At 35.6% G+C, this 17,893-nt stretch overlaps 1 protein-coding gene across 3 annotated transcripts in view; it reads left to right on the top strand.

Moving 5' to 3' along the window:
• The window catches only part of frem2a (FRAS1 related extracellular matrix 2a), a 66,705-nt gene that overhangs the window by 35,849 nt on the left and 12,963 nt on the right, over nt 1-17,893 (top strand). For all 3 annotated transcript variants that reach the window (XM_067399320.1, XM_067399318.1, XM_067399319.1), the window contains exons 7-13: nt 9,979-10,128; nt 11,363-11,572; nt 12,247-12,444; nt 15,594-15,758; nt 15,975-16,157; nt 16,402-16,532; nt 16,631-16,789. In XM_067399320.1, coding sequence (XP_067255421.1) covers nt 9,979-10,128; nt 11,363-11,572; nt 12,247-12,444; nt 15,594-15,758; nt 15,975-16,157; nt 16,402-16,532; nt 16,631-16,789 — 1,196 coding nt within the window. The remainder of the gene's footprint in view (nt 1-9,978; nt 10,129-11,362; nt 11,573-12,246; nt 12,445-15,593; nt 15,759-15,974; nt 16,158-16,401; nt 16,533-16,630; nt 16,790-17,893) is intronic.

Genomic DNA, 17,893 nt, shown 5'->3' with positions numbered 1-17,893 from the left:
TACCATATAAACATAGTGTAGTAAACATTGTCATAATTCATCAACATTAGCTTATAAGCAATAGCATGGCATAAATGTGCGCTATTCATTAATTGTGAAGCAGTCAGATGTGCTGCTGCGTGAGCCTGTAGAGCGCACAACAGCGCCGCATTTCCCGCGGTTAGATCAGCACATTACAATTCAAATGTGTGCATCTTCCACACAGGACAGCAGTCCTGACTGGATATATTCCCAAATCGTCCCTCTTTATAATTTTCGTCTCGTTTTTATTCGTTGACTATGATTTTAGTCATAGTTTTAGTCATTCAAAACGCATTTTTATTTAGTCATCGCCTCGTTTTCGTCTGTGAAAAAATGTTGTTGACGTTAATTATTTGTCAACAAAATTGACACTGGTAGAATTGAGGGAGAATTTTCTTGGAAAACAAAATTAATCCACCTCGTCTTCAGCGGCTCAGATTTCAGGAGTAGATAGGAGAGGTATGTGGATTAATACATCCAGCTACAGAATGCCTAAAACGCTTGGGAGATATTCCCGTCAGTGCAGCAATGGCGGACTGTACAACTCGCTGTGAGCGCGCTCAGGGCGGGTCTATGTTAAAACGTCAGTGTCTGTCAACATTCGTGGGCGAGGCCTGTGGCTAATGTGACGTCACATTGCCAGGGATCTGGAAACGGCTTGTTCTGAGACAGTGCTTATGATTTATGAGGATAAAAAAAAAAAGGAGAGGGTGGATTTTTTTATCATTATAGGGTGGTTGTGTACATACACTGCCAACAAACATTTAAATAGCCAAACATGAATTTTGCATAATAGGTCCCCTTTAAAATATAATGCATTCCCTGTGATGGCAAAGCTGAATTTTCAGCATCATTACTTCAGTCTTCAGTGTCACATGATCCTTCAGAAATCATTCTAATATGCTGATTTGCTGCTACAGTTGTGCTGCTCAATAGTGCAACATGCATCAGACGGTCAGTGAATGTGAGAGGTCTGTACGTGTGCCGCCTGAGGCTGAGACCATTCAAGAACCAGAGATTAGTGCTTGACATGATGCTTTCTGCTCAGCGTTGTTTGTATGACAGTGTAGCCCTGGGTGAAGGTAGAGAATATGAGAAAATGTGGTGTACTAATCTGTTTAAAGGAAGTATATCTGGGCAATTCCACGCAAAGGTCATCTTTACCATGAAAAAAAAAAGTTTTAACCAAAAGAACAAAACCCTTTTTAAATTGTCCATTTAGGTCTGTAATATACTGTATTAATGTGCTCTAACAGAAATTTTAAGAAAATTGCCTTGTTTATCCACAATATATGTGGTAAGCAACAATGCTTAAATTAAATTTTCAACCAACCATATTTCATGCTTTCAAAAAAGGGATCAAAGACCCCATTTTTTAAACTTTATTTTAGCAGTAAGCATTGTGTAGAAAGATGGAGGCATGCCTGAGAAATAAATACACTCATTTAGTCATAACAGCACTGCCTGTTGAATTTATAGGAGCTAGAATAAAGAGGTCAGGACGCTTCAGAACTCTGTCACGTCCGTAACGTTTTAAAGATTAAGTTTATGTCATATAACAATTATAAATGCAAATAACTTGAAACTTTATATGCAAAGCTAAATTATGTTTATGCTTATTAGGATCAACAATTCATTTCACTACGTTGCTCTGAACAACCATAATAAGCGTTACGGACGTGACCGTTACGGACGCTTCATATTAAATCCTATGAGTTTGCTTCTTTATATTGCTATCATCTGTTTCAGGCTTACCATATCAGAACATATCCAATAATCGCAATACTCTTTGTGCTTTGTTAGTTTTAATATGAAAAAGGTTTAACTTTCAAATTCAGTCGATTTTATAACAAAATTTAAACAATAGATGTCGCTCTTTAATAGCCTACGGCGCGTGACAGATTAGCTACTGCAGCGCCTGTAAGCGGCGGATCAGGTGCACATGAACCGATCTTCTCTTCCTCTTGCCAGAGAACGAAATATGAACATCAAAAGGTAGGCCTATATGATACAGTACAACTTATAGAAGAGCATTGTGTCTCATAGGACACTTCCCTCGAGAATTGGGATGTCGCGTTACCGGTTGGTTAAAAATGAATAGCCTAGCCTATATTGATCACAATCCGCGCGATCAAGCTGACAAAATGAAAATAATAAGATTGCAATAATTTTGACTTGAAATAAAGTTTGATCATTTTGACTCAAGACTCCGCTTTAAACTCTGAAAACTAGACGAAAAACCTTGTGGTCATTTAGACACAAAACATAAAACTGACATGATTGCGATTGGCAATAGTGTCAATCGGTTCACCTGACTGTGGGGAAAACATGCGATTTTAAACTGCTTTATGATAAACATAAATATTTGTCAATGTATTTTAGCAAGCAGTTCTGTAAGAAGGAAAATCATGGTCTCTAAATTGATTCTTGAACAACGCACATGCTGGTCAACATGAGAAATAGGTCTAATCCATAACCTTTTGCACTACAGAGTATAACGTTACATTTGTATAAAGTTTAGTAAAAACTTGATAAATTGTGGAGTCTTACCATACTGGTATCCCAGATTTCAGTATTTGGTGGTTTAAATGCTTGCTTGAGGTCTCTGTGAAAGTTTTAAAGCAGTTTTAAACCAAGTCTTTTGTGCCGCTTTCAGACCGGTCACATCCGTAACGGAAAACTGTCACATCCGTAACATTGTTTTTTCCTCATTAATGCGAACATGAAAAATTAAATAAAATTATTATTTTATGCTCTGTGGAGAGCCAACCCTTCTTCATTCAGTGGGCAGTATTACTTTTGGTTTGCTCAATGTAATTCACAGAATTCTTAAAAAATATGTTGTCACCCAAAACTTAGTGACTTTTTTTGTCACGTCCGTAACGCTGTATATTTCCCTCATCTAAAATATAAAACAGTTGAATAGACTGACATTTTTCTAATGTCTGGACTCCTTTAGTAAGGGATTATGAATATATAAATAGACGGTTCAATATGTTACTATTAAATGCATTCTTTGAGCGTTTATATTTCAAGTTTTGACTCCAAATGTCACGTCCATAACGCTGGAATTGCCCATCTACAGAGACACCTGTCTTTAGTTTGAAATTAATGCCTGTCAGCATGAGCGTCTGTCTGACAGATGTTCATAGTCGGAGAACAGCAAATGTTTATGTATAGTGAAACTCCGATATTAGCACGCAACACGGCATGCAATGTGACTGTCAATGAGCATTATATTCACATTACATACACTAAATCACCCCCTCGTGCATTAGCTTTCACAGACGTAGAAAACAGTACGCAGCATGGAGATGCACCCCAAACCATGTAGATCATCAAGAACTGCCGCATACTGAGCTAAAATGGTGTTCTCAGTCAGCAGTATCAGCAGTATCAGAGAGCCAGCTGTCTGAAGAAATGTTTTGTGCTGTTTCCTGTTTTGTCATTTATTGTGTGGAATGTACACACAGGTATTATTGCTCACATAAATCTGTCAGTACTAAATCAGTGCTGTTGAAGCCTCGGGGCATAAAGACAGCCTCTGCATTAGTGTTTACCACCTGTGTAGCTCCAGACTAAATCAATACTTACTTTAATGCTCAGATGTGGATAGTGGACCAGTGCTCACATGCTGTTATGTGGTATAGTAGTTTATGTTGGTTAATTTATTCTTTTTATTGGGTTTGAAAAATTACCTTGGTTGTATTAGTTTATATTTCTTTACAGTTCAAGAGAAAATAAATATTACTTTTAATTACAGTGTCTGTCTATCTGTCTGTCTGACTTTCTTACAAACTTACTTCCGAACTTCCTTCCAAACTTCTTTCCTTAATTCCGAACTTCCTTCCTTACTTACAACTTCCGAACTTCCTTCCTTCCGAAATTCCTTCCTTCCGAACTTCCTTCCTTCCGAACTTACTTCCTTTCGAACTTCCTTCCTTTCGAACTTCCGTCCTCATGACCTTCCTCACAAACTTCCTTCCTATCTTTCTATCTTTCTTTCAGTCAATCTTATGAATTGAACTGACCCCAACCGGTAGTGTAAATGATGAGTTCAATTCAATTCAATTTTTTTTTTTTTAAGAAATTTATACTTTTCATCAAGGACACATTAAATTGATCAAAATGGCAGTAAAGACTTTCACATTGTTACAAAATATTTTTATTTCAAATAAATGCTGTTTTTCTGAACTTTCTATTCATCCCCCCAAAAAATTAAGTTTTCATAAAATTATTAAGCAGCACAATTGTAAAGTGTTGTAAAAATCAAATAAAAAAAAATTATAAAAAAAAAATTAGTTATTTAAATTTTATTTTAAATTGGAATAATATTTCACAATATGACTGTTTTTACTGTATTTTTTTTAATGCATGGTTGACTTGTTACAAAACCTTTCAAAAAAATCTTAACAACCCCAAACTTTTGAGTGAGTATGTTTATATATACATTTTTGATAAATTATTTAATCAGAGCAGTATTTCTCTTGCTAAAAATAATGTTAGTATTCATGCAAAAACTGAAATATTTCTTATGCATGTGTTTTTGTGAGGTAGTGAGAGAATCAATGTAATACTCAAATAAAACTAAAAATACACAACATTGCATGTTATGTATTTTTATGATCATTGTGGTAAAATTGTCTTTTTAAATTAAATTGAGCTGTTTTTTCACAACAAACATTTTTTGCAATAGAAATAACAGTTTCTATTGATTTCACCACAGTAATGAGGAACAGTCCATGGTTTACCTGTGATTTTAGTATGGTTTCACAACAAATCAGTTCAGCTACGGCTAATAATCAAGAATGTCATAAAGAAGACTCTACATGTCAAAAACACCCTTTTGATGTCTCTTTTCAGAATCAGTTTCATGTTAACAGTAATTTATAATCTTATTTCTCCCTTGAAGTTTAAAAATAGCTTCAGCTTTTGACAGATAAAACTAAATACTGCACAAATCTTAATGTTTCCCACCTCCATTTCATACTAGTTTTCACAAAGCTGTCAAAACGGCATAAACCCATATGCACTCCATGCTACCGACAGACACGCTAGTGAGTTCAAACATGAATTTCCACAAACGGAGAACACACACACTTTTTTTTATCCATCACCTGAAGCTTTAAAAAGCACTGGCAGACTCGTGCCTGAGAGCAGGCTTCCGGAAATAGACATGACGTGCTGAGGTTTTGATTGGAACAGGACATCTCGGGGTACACAGCCACCAATATTTGCCAAATACAATGAAGGTTTTGAAAGAACACAAGCTATTTTTCATAATTGGAATATGCATCTTACAGTGCAGATGAAAATGTGTCCGTCTAATCCAAACTGTTTGTTTGGACACCTGCATATGGCTTATCCCCATGTGCCTACATCCATATGGATTTGATAATTACCAGTTTTGTCTAATTGTATCTTCTTCTTAAAATTGAATCTTGTGCAAGTTTCTCTCTGTGGCGCAAATGTCGTCACTCATCTGCTTTGTGCATGAATCATTCCTCATTACCCCTACTGAGTATAATAGCGCTCTGATGACTCAGCACAGTTCTTAAATGCTGTGATAAGTCCTGAAATGGGTTTGCTTGAAGCTTCTGCCTGTGTATCAAAATATAATGCAGTGTGAGATTTTACCCTGAGGGGCTTTAACCTTCAGCTTCACCCTTCATCTCTTGCGGCTCTGAATATTTCAACACGCTAATTGTTTTTTAATGCTTCCCCTCATTTTCAAGAATTGAATCATTTTAAAAGATTTTAACCATGAATGCTATTCTTTCTTTTTATTCTTTTTATTACAACCTTTGTGATTGAAAACGATACAATTCTTTTTAAAAAGGGAAAATTCACATGGCAACAACCCAGTTTTTGAGAACTGAATAGAAACACATTTGCAAATACTCACATTACTTTAGCATCTTTTAGCAAAAATAAAATGTGAAATATATAAACATAACATAATCTTATTGTTGATGTTTTTAATTAAGCACTGAAATACTGAAATGATTGATATTTGTATGTTTTCTATTAAGGAAAATGAGCCAGAACAAAACTCATGTCACATTATTTATATACTATTATAATGTTTAGTAATATTTTGAATTGGCTTTTAAACTTTACAATAAGGTCCCATTTGCATACCTTTGTAACTGTCCATTGTAAGTTCAGTTTAATTAAATAATATTATCAGACCACTTTTGCTTTTGATAATGTATTAGTAAATGTAGAAATTAACATTAACTAAGATTAATAACTTGTTTAAAAGTGTTTTTCATTTTTGTTCATATTAAATTATGTAGCTGTGGGACCTTATAGTAAAGTGTTACTGCTTTTCTTTTTATATTTTTCTTTTTATCAATTCTTTTTAATGTTTCTATTTAGCTTTTCAATTTAAATTAAGTGATTTAGAATTTGCACCAATCATAATGAGAAGATGATCAAACGTCAATCATTTTCTAAGTACAAGTCCCAGATTATGATCATTTTCACAGGAAACCATTTTTGCAAACAGAGTCTATTGTTGAGTTTTGGGATTGGGATTGTGAGGAGGTGCATTGATTTAGAAATGTTGCCTTGGTAACTAACTGAAATAAAATAAGTTTGTTTTTCATATGATATTTCTATTTTATTTCATTTCAGCTTTATTTGAAATTATGAAAATATTTTTTTATTTTAGTTAGCAATAACAGCACTGACTCACGACTGCATGAGAGTATAGCTGTGGTGCACATAGATATGTAAACATAGATGCCACATTCAGTCTCTCCAAACACGTTGGCGCATCCACCATCTTGTAATAGTCAACATGTGAGTGCTGTTGTCACTCAGTAAAAATCAATGAGTTTTCAAATGTGCCACAACCAGTTAAAAGTAATGCATTACAATATTGTGTTACTCATTTAAAAAGTAACTGTGTGTTACTTAGTTACTTTTTATGAAAAGTAATGCATTACATTACTTTTGCGTTACTTTTTCTAACCTGGACTGGGCTTGCTTCTTTTTTTTTTTTTATAACATTATTATTTTTTTTTTTTTTTCTATTTTTGGCAATGTTAACGCCCTCAAGTGAAAAGTAAAGTGAAATGAATAAGCCTCAAGCTGAAGGAAATGCATTTTTACACCTGTACAGTAGAGGGCGCAGCTCAAACAAACCTTTCAGCTGTGCTGCCATTCTGGATTAAAGAAGAATAGGATACAGGAGAAGGAAGTTCAGCACTCTTATTTCTAAATCTAATCTAAGTCATTTTTGCTTATTAGTATGGTTGAATTAGATCATTGATGGTCAGCAGCAAAGACAATAGTTAATAAAATGAAATTAAATACATAAAGTATATTTGTGTAATTTTAATATATTTATTTATTACAGGTTTGGCATTTCACTGTTGTTATTCATTTTGAGGAATACTGAATGTTTTCGTGCAAGTGAGATGAGTAAATACATGTTCACATTTAATCTAGAACTACAATAACCATCATGTTCACACAGCGCACACAACACCTCTGCACTTTATTTCTCTCAACATGAGGATAGGAGAGCAGTCAGACAATAAATGTGAAAAGTAACTTGCGTTACTTAGTTGAAAAAGCAACTTAGATATTTTGTTGTAAGTTGAAAAAGTAATGTGATACTTTACTAGTTACTTGAAAAAGGAATCGGATTACGTAACTCAGTTACCCAACACTGACCACAACATTGTGCAGTCTTGTAAAACTGCTGAGATGTAAATTCCCGAAGAAATGGGATAATGTTTCACAGGTGAGAATGTGTTGGTTTGTGTTTTTATGTGTATTAACTCAATATATACTTTTTTAGTATTCGCAGAATTATCTAACATTAATGATAACCTAAATCCTATGAAAATAATTTGCTGAAGTCTATTGCAGATATAGATTGTCCATACATGTGTATAACTGTGGACACACAGTCAACTTGATCTCAAGTGTTCCAATATGGCTGATGGAGATGCTATTGAGGAATCTATGTATTAAATCTATGGCAGTGTGAATGTCAGAACCATCTGCACTAACCACTATGCCCCAGCTAGAAAACGATAGTGTTTTGGTCTGTTAATTCTTGCAGATATACAACAACATCTACAAAAACTTAGCACAGGGTATTTATACCTTATATACCATGAATCCATTCTAAACCCTGTAATTTGTGACCTGATTTTATGTTTGGAGTGTGTTCTGAACAGAGAGGTTATAGGCAAGTTACAGGCATTTCTTTGTAAGTGGCTTCCTGTAGATAATGCGAGATGACAGCTGTTGAATCCTCTCCTAGGGACCTCTGCTCTTAGACACCGCGGGTGAGAAAAACAGAAACCTTGATGCAAGGTGTCAGTTTGTTGTCATGGAGACTGGCATCCACTGTTCATTCAGCAAACTGAACAGTGGTGTTGAGATGGTGGTTTTAGATGGTTTTAGCAATCGAACACCTTTTATTACTTGGTAGGAGGTTGATTTACTATTCAGTATATGAATATTTCAAGGGTTTTTCTCGAACTTTACAATTAAATGCAAATAATAACATGTTCTTGTATGCCAGAATATGGAGGTGGGTTGAGTTTGAGAGTTGGTTCATATAGTTTAATTTCAATAACCGCAATCAACAGAGTTCCCGCAGTCATGGAATACATATCTGGAAATATTTAAATTAAAAAATCTTAAAGGTCATGAAAAATTCATTAAAATTTCTGTAATGAATAAAACTTTAAAGTTATGTTCTGCTCTAAAATACTTTTTAAATTGGTTTGATATTGCAATTGTGTAACTGTGAACATTAACAGTGAAACCTTTGAACATTATATTTAATTGGGTTTACAAGGCTTACATATTTTCATCCTTCATATCGAAGAAAAATATTAAAACTGTCCAATATCATAACTAAATAAAGCAATGAAGAAAAACAAAGAAAAATCAGTATAATAGCATTAAACATAAATAAACATGTACATTTAACAATAAATGTAAATAAAGTATAGAATATAAGTTTATATATATATTCTATTAATATATTCAGTTTGCATGTTTGACAAAAAAAATAAAAATGGGCCAAGCCCAAAATAGCTAAATTCTAAGCTTTTAAGTCTTAACTTTGGTCAGGAAATTAGCAAAATTTAAGCAAATGCATTACTTAAAAAGCTATTGCTGTCTCATAAAATCATCAAAGACGGAATTAAATGTCTTTGAAAATCTGGTGAGAAATATAATGATGATAATAATAATGCATCTCTACCACAGTGAAGCATGGAGGAAGAGGTGTCATTGTGTGGGGAGCCTTTTTAGCTGCTGGTATTCACTGTGAAAAGTCATTTAATGCTTTAGAGTACAGGAGAATATTGCAGAGTGGCTTGCTTCCCACAAATGAAAAGTTGTTATCTAAAGAGGAATGATCAGATGTTATTTTTCAACAAGACAATGCTCCTGCCAAAATTGAAAAGACAACCAAGAAGTGCCTTGAGAACCCATCATGTTTGAACCCTATATGAATATTTGGTCTTACATTAAACTCAAATGAACAAGGAGACATTTTTCAACTATTCATGAACTGTTTGAAGCCATTAATATTGAGTGGAACAACACTGACCCTTCTTCCTGTAAAAAGGTGTCTACAAATTGGGGAAGGCTATTCTGTGCTAAGTTAATTTATCTACAGTATTTGTACAATTCTTGCTAATGTCCTGACCAGTGATTTAATTAAAAAAAAAATTAAAATGGTTAAGAACATTAAAAGACCACTAAATATTTTGCCATTTTTGCCTTGCCAGGAGTGTATACTAATGTGGTATATATATGTATAAATAGCTAAACATAGCAACGAAATAAAATTAATAAAAATAATAGCATTAGATCAAATAATTAAACATTTTTGGGTTTTGAATGATTTTCACATTTAAAGAATGTAGCTCATGGAAATTCATTGTCCATGTACAATTTTCTGTTTATGCCCCACAGCTCCTGTGTTCTACTTTGGCAATCAGGAGTATCACGTCGATGAGAGCGACGGCCACGTTGAAGTCCGTGTGTGGAGGACAGGGACGGATCTCTCAAAAAAAGCTACAGTCACTGTGAGATCCCGCAAAACAGACCCTGTTTCTGCTGAAGGTGAGTGCCGTTGGATTTTCCCAGTAGTCCATCCTTTTTTCCCCATCCTCAACCAGTATTGTTACTCATTTCATACAGATTGCAGCAAAGTTAGTCAATCATAACAGAGGTCATTTACATATAAAAGCCTTGGTGCCAGATTTGTTAACAGCTTGCACCAACGCAAACCCTCTTTTGGTGTAAAAAAAATAAATAAAAAAATAGTATACTATCAGGATTTACTGTCAGGATAAGACATGCAGTGATCATCAGTTTTATCATCATTTACTCACCCTCAAGTTGTCTTTCATAGTAGGAAAAAATACTTTGGCAGTCAATGGGGGGCAAAATCTGCTTGGTTACAAATGTTCTTCCAAATATCTTCCTCTGTGTACAGCAGAACAAAGAAATTAATACAGGTTTGGAACAACTTGAGGGTGAGTAAATGATGACAAAATTTTCATTTTTGGGTGAACTATCCCTTTAAGCCATTTTGCACCTGTGTTGTTGGCTGTGATTGTTTTTAACCCTATGTGAATTTGCGCTGCTCTTGATAGACTTACTGCGTTGGTCATTATGGAAATGATCTGGCTGCATCCGTGTTCTTTAACATGTGCATTGTCAGTGAATCACCCGCAGAAATTTCCACTCCCATCTGAATTTTTATGGGGTTGCGGTCTCATGCTAATTTGCCCTTTTTTGTAAATCTGGCCCTTAGAGGTAGTGTTCATTTTATTTAATGGCCAGTGAAACTCAGTGTAAAACTAAATTAATCCTTTTTTGGTTGATGAGTCCTGACTTAGAAAAAAAAAATGTAAAAGTTATCTTTAATTCTTTTCAAGTCTTATATCTCCAGTTCTTGTCATCCCAGCAAACTTGGTAACTGCAAAATGCTGAACATGACAGTTCAGGGTCTTTCATAAATGTGCGAGTAAGTGTTATTGACTCTTTTGGCTTAGTCCTTGAGCAAGTGACTTGTGGCATCAAAGATGCAGCTATGAGCTCTCCGCAAAACTGAAATAAAAAAAAATCTCTGTTCATCTGAGTCCTCTGTGCTCAGTCAACCCAAACTTAGCTGTAAGTTCTATAATGTACATTGATCCCTCAAAAAAAAAAAGAAAAAAGGAAAAAAAAGCAGAAACGGCAGTCTCTCTGAGAGAGGATTAATCGAAAGTGAGAATCCAGTGCTTCTACCATTAAATCCAGTCTGATCTCTCTCTGACCTTAGCCTTATTTCTGTGTGTTCATCCACTAGCGGGGGTAGACTATGTGGGAATCAGCAGAAACGTGGACTTTGCACCAGGTGTGAGCATGCAGATGGTCCGAGTCACCATACTGGATGACCTAGGCCAGCCCGTTCTGGAAGGAACAGAGAGATTTGAGCTTATTCTCCGGTTGCCCTCCAATGGAATTCTGGGAGAGCCGGCGAAAGTCACCGTCTTTATCAATGACTCCATTTCAGACTGTGAGTATTTTTGAAGATTTTTCCTAACAAAATTGTGATTGAGACACACACACACACACACACACACACACACACACACACACACACATATAAGGACTTTTCATGCTTGAAATAGTTCATACTGTACATTCCTAAACCCTGGGTTAACATCCTTATTTGCATATTTGCTGTGTCAATTTTATTGAACGAGTGCAGCATGCAACCATTTACATAAAGGTTCAGGTATCATGCATCCTCATATTGTACATTGCCGACTGTACTTTCAAGGTTTTCCTGAGTGGACTATAAAGTTAAGAATAAAACTCTCTTCTTCACTTCCGTTTATGCTTTTTTCATCACCATTTGCCATTTTCCCCCCGAGACTATTGTTTATGCTACACAACTACTGTCCAACGCACCTGTTGCTAAGCATCTAGCCATAACATTCTAAAACCGTAGTGTTGCATGTTTAGCACCGTAATTCAAAGTTAACGCTGCAAAAGCAGTGCTAAGTGTGAAACGTTCCTCTACCCAGGGTTAAAAGCCGGGTTTAACACAATGATAAACACAGTGGGGAGAGGCCTATAATTTTTCATATATTTGAATGAATGACCCACTTATTACTAGTTTGGTCCATTATTTAGAGGTAGATTGTTGTATTAGAGCATATAGATTTGTATATTCTTTTTTTCCAGTGCCAAAGTTGCAATTTAAACAGGCCATTATGACTGCAGAGGAGAGTGAAGGTCACATCACTGCAATGGTACACCGCAGCGGAGACATCAGACACAAGTCCACTGTACGTTGCTACACCCGGCAGGGCTCTGCACAGGTGGTGTCTGACTTTGATGAGAGACCCAACACTGATGTGTCCATCGTAACATTCTTGCCTGGTAAATAACCTCTTATATAAGCTGGGATATGGATTGGAGGGAAGTACAAACAAATGATGATAAACAAATAGATGGATGGATGGGTGGGTGGATGGATGGATGGATGGGACATGTGAAGGCCAATTATGGTGGGTATCTGATACTCAGAATTTGTCTTTTGCATTTAACTCTACTCTAGTTAGTGTATATTAGTGCACATAGTTAGTGCACATATTAGGAGTAGCGAGTAATGAAGACACACACTGCAAACTGTGGACACACACACCCAGAGCAGTGAGCAGCCATTTTGCTGTGGCGCTCGGGGAGCGACTGGGGGTTAGATGCCTTGCTCAAGGGTATTTCAGTCATTTCCTGCAGGTATTGAGAATCAAACCCGGAACCTTCGGGTTTCCAGTCGGACTCTTTAACCATTAGGCCACAACTGCCCGAATGAACGAACGAAAATTAAACCGTTAAAAAAATCACATGCTTCAACTTTATTTTCCCAAATTCAAGTAAAATACACAATCGATGACCCTTTATATAACTTGGGATGTAGAATGGGGGTAAGGGGTGTGTACCACTGAATAAACAAAAAAAAAAAATAGCGAACAAACAATTAGGTTAGTGAATTAGCTGATTTTCCACTGTTGGGCCGAACGGTTCTAAGAACAGTAAGGAATGGTTCCAGTTATATTTTATATAGAATGTGTGTAGTAGTCTCGTGTAGCTAGACCTTCGGACTGACGGCAGAAGGTCTCTATCGCAGCTTTCATTGGCTAAGGACTGCCCAAGAGGACGTTTGACTGACATGTAACGCAACCAATTACAGTTCGTTTTGTCCCGCATCATGTTTAGGGGCGTGAAAATGTAAAGTCGATGTCCCTACAATAACAGACTGGCGTGCATCTAATAAATTATTAATTTAAGAATGTTGTGCAAGTTTACTGCAACAATGCATCCGCAAACTTCACATACTTTGGAAAATCCAGCATTTAGTTGATCCTGGTAAGTGCTCATTCTCACAGTTGTCAACACGACAAACCTTCCACGAGGGGGTTTGGCGTCACGGCATTTGTTTCCAGGCGGACCGTTAAAGAACGCGACATACACGTCTCCCGGACATCCTGTAGATTTCAGCCAATCCGGTAACGACTTTAAAAATCCTGAAGTGTTTCCAGTTAAAGGGTTAGTTCACCCAAAGATGAAAAGTCTGTCATTAATTACAAACCCGTAAGACCTTCATATGTCTTTGGAACACAAATTAAAATATTTTTGATGAAATCCGTGGGTATCTGATACACATATAGTCAGCAACGACATTGCACCTTTTGAGGTCCAGAAAGGTACTAAAGACATTAAAACCATCAACGTGACTACAGTGGTTCAACCTTAATATTATGAAGTGACGAGAATATTTTTTGTGAGCAAAAACAAAACAAAAATAACGAACAAATTTGTCTGTCCCCTCTCATACTGCTTTAGTATTTTATACAGTTTAGTACCTTTCTGGACCTCAAAAGGTGCAATGTCGTATGTGTGGATCAGATAACCTCAGATTTCATCAGAAATATCTTAATTTGTGTTCCGAAGACAAATGAAGGTCTTACGGGTTTGGGACGACATGAGGGTGAGTAATTAATGACAGAAATTTCATCTTTGGGTGAACTAACCCTCGTGTATAGTGATGTCACCACTCAGGATTTGTCACTTGTCTGTTGACTGGCTATCAGTTTCTCTGTAGCAAAAGTTAACACAATTTAATATAAAATTAAAAGAAATATCTGATCATCCTCCATAACACAGTCGCTATTTATAAATCATATAATTTGTTAACTCACAGTGGAAAACGAAACCCTATCCACTTTGCTGGACTGGCATGGAATTGAACAGCTAAAGGTGCTCTAGAATTAAAAATTGAATTTACTTCAGCATAGTTAAATAACAAGAGTTCAGTACATGGAAATGACATACAGTGAGTCTGAAACTCCATTGTTTCCTCCTTCTTATATAAATCTCATTTGTTTAAAAGACCTCCGAAGAACAGGCGAATCTCAACATAACACCGACTGTTACGTAACAGTTCATTAATATGTACGCCCCCAATATTTGCATATGCAGCTCATGTTCAAAGGCATTACACAAGCCAGTATTAACGTCTGGAGCTGCACAGCTGAATCATCAGACTAGGTGAGCAAGCAAGGACAATAGCGAAAAATGGCAGATGATGGAGCAATAATAACTGACATGATCCATGATATCATGATATTTTTAGTGATAATTGTAAATTGTCTTTCTAAATGTTTCGTTAGCATGTTGCTAATGTACTGTTAAATGTGGTTAAAGTTACCATCGTTTCTTGCTGTATTCACGGAGACAAGAGCCGTCGCTATTTTCATCTTTAAACACTTGCAGTCTGTATAATTCATAAACACAACTTCATTCTTTATAAATCACTCAAACAGTGTAGCATTAGCCGTTAGCCATGGAGCACTATCAAAGTCATTCAGAATCAAATGTAAACATCCAAATAAACACTGTACTTACGCGATTAGACATATTGCATGACGAACACTTTGTAAAGATCCATTTTGTGGGTTATATTAGCTGTGTGAACTTTGTTTATGCTGTTCAAGGCAAGCGCGAGCTCCGTGGACGGGGAGCGTGATCATTTAAAGGGCCAGCAGCCCTGAATTGGTGCATAGTTTATGATGCTCCAAAATAGGCAGTTAAAAAAATGTATTTAAAAAAATCTATGGGGTATTTTGAGCTGAAACTTCAGACACATTCAGGAGACACCTTAGACTTATATTACATCTTGTAAAAAAATGTTCGATGCCACCTTTAAACAATGAGAACTGTTTGGCATGATGGTGGAAAAGTGGCTTTTGTAATATGAAATTGATGAGCCACTTTGAAAGCTAGGATGTGTATACAACTGGATAAATGAATGAACAAACAAAGAAGATAATGAATGAACAAATAAAACCTGAAATATACAGGTAAATATGACACACTTTACCTTTAATTGATATCTGCCATTCAAGTGAAAAACATTTGTCCAAAAAGGAGGTCATGATCTCACAAGACAATGTCAGATCTAGAACAGTGAAAAAATCGTTAAGCTGTTTCCTTTGTTCAGACTTTGGTCTCCATGTTTTGATCCCTAGGTGAGGCTGACAAACCGTGTGTGCTAAAACTTGTGGATGATTCAATTCATGAGGAGGAGGAGGAACTGAGGCTGGTTCTGGGGAGCGCGAAGAGTGACTCGCCGTATGGAGCGTCCATAGGCATTCAGAACGAAATGCTCGTAAAGATCAATGACAACACTGACAGTAAGAAAGACACATTTTTCATCACAGCGGTTTTCATTTGAAATTCACTTTAGATGAATATTAAATGTAAATACCTGACATTTCGTTTCAGATTTCTAGAATGTGGGTCAAACTTCAGTACACTCTTACAGATTCTCTTTGGCTCAGAATCTTTTAATGAACAAAAACTTCTCAATTCTCATCTGTCTTCTCTAACCATTTATTTTCCACTGTCAGAGCCTATAATCAAGTTTGCCGAGACAAAGTTCAGTGTTAGCGAACCAAAAGAGTCAGGGCAGATGACTTTGGTGAAGATCCCCATTCGCAGGACAGGAGATGCTTCAAAAGTGTCCCTGGTGAGGGTGCACACAAAGGACGGCTCTGCCATATCCGGAGAAGACTACCATCCCATCTCCCTCGGTAAGGCTTCTAGAGGCCAGAACGGGTCATTTGCATTCTGAATATGCAGCATCTAATTATCCTTTGTAGATTGGCAGGTGGCTCCAAGCAGTTTCCACATGCATGCATTTCCTGTCTACATCAGGTTATATAGAGTTCAGAATGCAAATGACAAATCCAATCAGGTGTGGAAGCATTTAGGAGAAGAAATATCAGGATGTTGTTTATCTTTTAGTATATGCAATTAGATATTTTGTGTGTGCAGATGTTGTGTTTAAAACGGGTGAGATCGAGCATGTAGTGGAGGTGGAGATTCTGTTTGATAACGTAAGAGAGATGAGAGAGGCCTTCACTGTCCACCTGAAACCAGATGAGAACATGATTGCTGAAATCCAGGTGAGAAATGTTCATAATGTTCCTTGCGGTACATTCTTCGTATTTGAAGTTTAATGAAGAATTAATGTGAATTTAAAATCTGTCTCATGTATTGGCAGATGACTAAAGCCATAGTGTACATTGAGGAGAGCAACAGTATGGCTGACGTCACATTCCCTTCCCTGCCTCATGTTGTGTCACTGTTACACTATGATGAAGTCAGAAGAACCAAAGAAAATGCCCACCCACCTGCTGGATACCCCGTCGTCTGTGTCACGGTAGGTTTGTCAGTAGATAAGTCGGTCAGAAGGTTCTCGGAAGGTTTCCCACTTGACCAACATCATTAATATATTAAGTTTCAATGCATTTTTAATACTAATTATGTGGTTGTTTTATCAAGTTTTATTTGGTCCTTGAGGTACAAGTGAATGAAAAAGATTATAAGATTATAATGATTTTTCAAATCTTAAGCTATAAATCTTAAGGCCTCACAGTTGTGATGTTCTTAAATCATAAGGACTTTATGAAAGAGCACAAGAAACACAAACAATGTTTAATCTTTTAAATCCTCTGTGTTGTTCCTTGTGATAAATTCTTAAACAGAAGTCGCTTGTGTGCGATTTTTCCCTTACAGTAAAGGACTGCTACCACAGAAATGTGTACCATGGTATTCAATGATTACCATATTCATGTATTATATTATATTTTAGTGCTGGCAAATGATTAATCGCGATTAATTACATCCAAAATAAAAATATGTGTTAACATAATGTGTGTATGGTGTATATTTATTATGTACTGTATATATAAATACACATACACATGCATGTATACATTTAACAAAAATATGTTATATTTATATATAAAATATTTAAATGTATTTAAACAAACTTTTATTTTGGGTGCGATTAATCACGATTATTCTAATATAATATAATAATTACTTTTATATAATATAACTACTAATATAATATAACTACTGTTTAAAAGTTTGGGGTCAGTAAGATTTTTTTTTTTTTTATGTTTTTGAAAGTAAAAGTCTTATGCTCACCAAGACTGCATTTATTTGATCAAAAATATAGTGAAATTATTATGATTTTAATATTTAAAAAAATATATATTTAAAAATATTTAATATTTTAATATATTAAATCATTTAAATTTTAATTTAAATATAAAAATAACTTAATATATTTTCAAATGCAATTTATTCCTGGAAATTTATTGATGGCAAAGGTGAATTTTCAGCAGCCATTACTCTAGTCTTCAATCAGTCACATGATTCTTCTTCAATGATTCTAATATGCTATTTTTGGCACTCAATAAACATTTTGATATATTCATTTCTTAAAAAAAAAAAAAAAAAAAAAATCATACTGACC

Source organism: Chanodichthys erythropterus, chromosome 10, assembly GCF_024489055.1.
Source record: "Chanodichthys erythropterus isolate Z2021 chromosome 10, ASM2448905v1, whole genome shotgun sequence".
Lineage (NCBI taxonomy): Eukaryota > Metazoa > Chordata > Actinopteri > Cypriniformes > Xenocyprididae > Chanodichthys > Chanodichthys erythropterus.
This window is presented reverse-complemented; position numbering and strand designations above follow the sequence as displayed.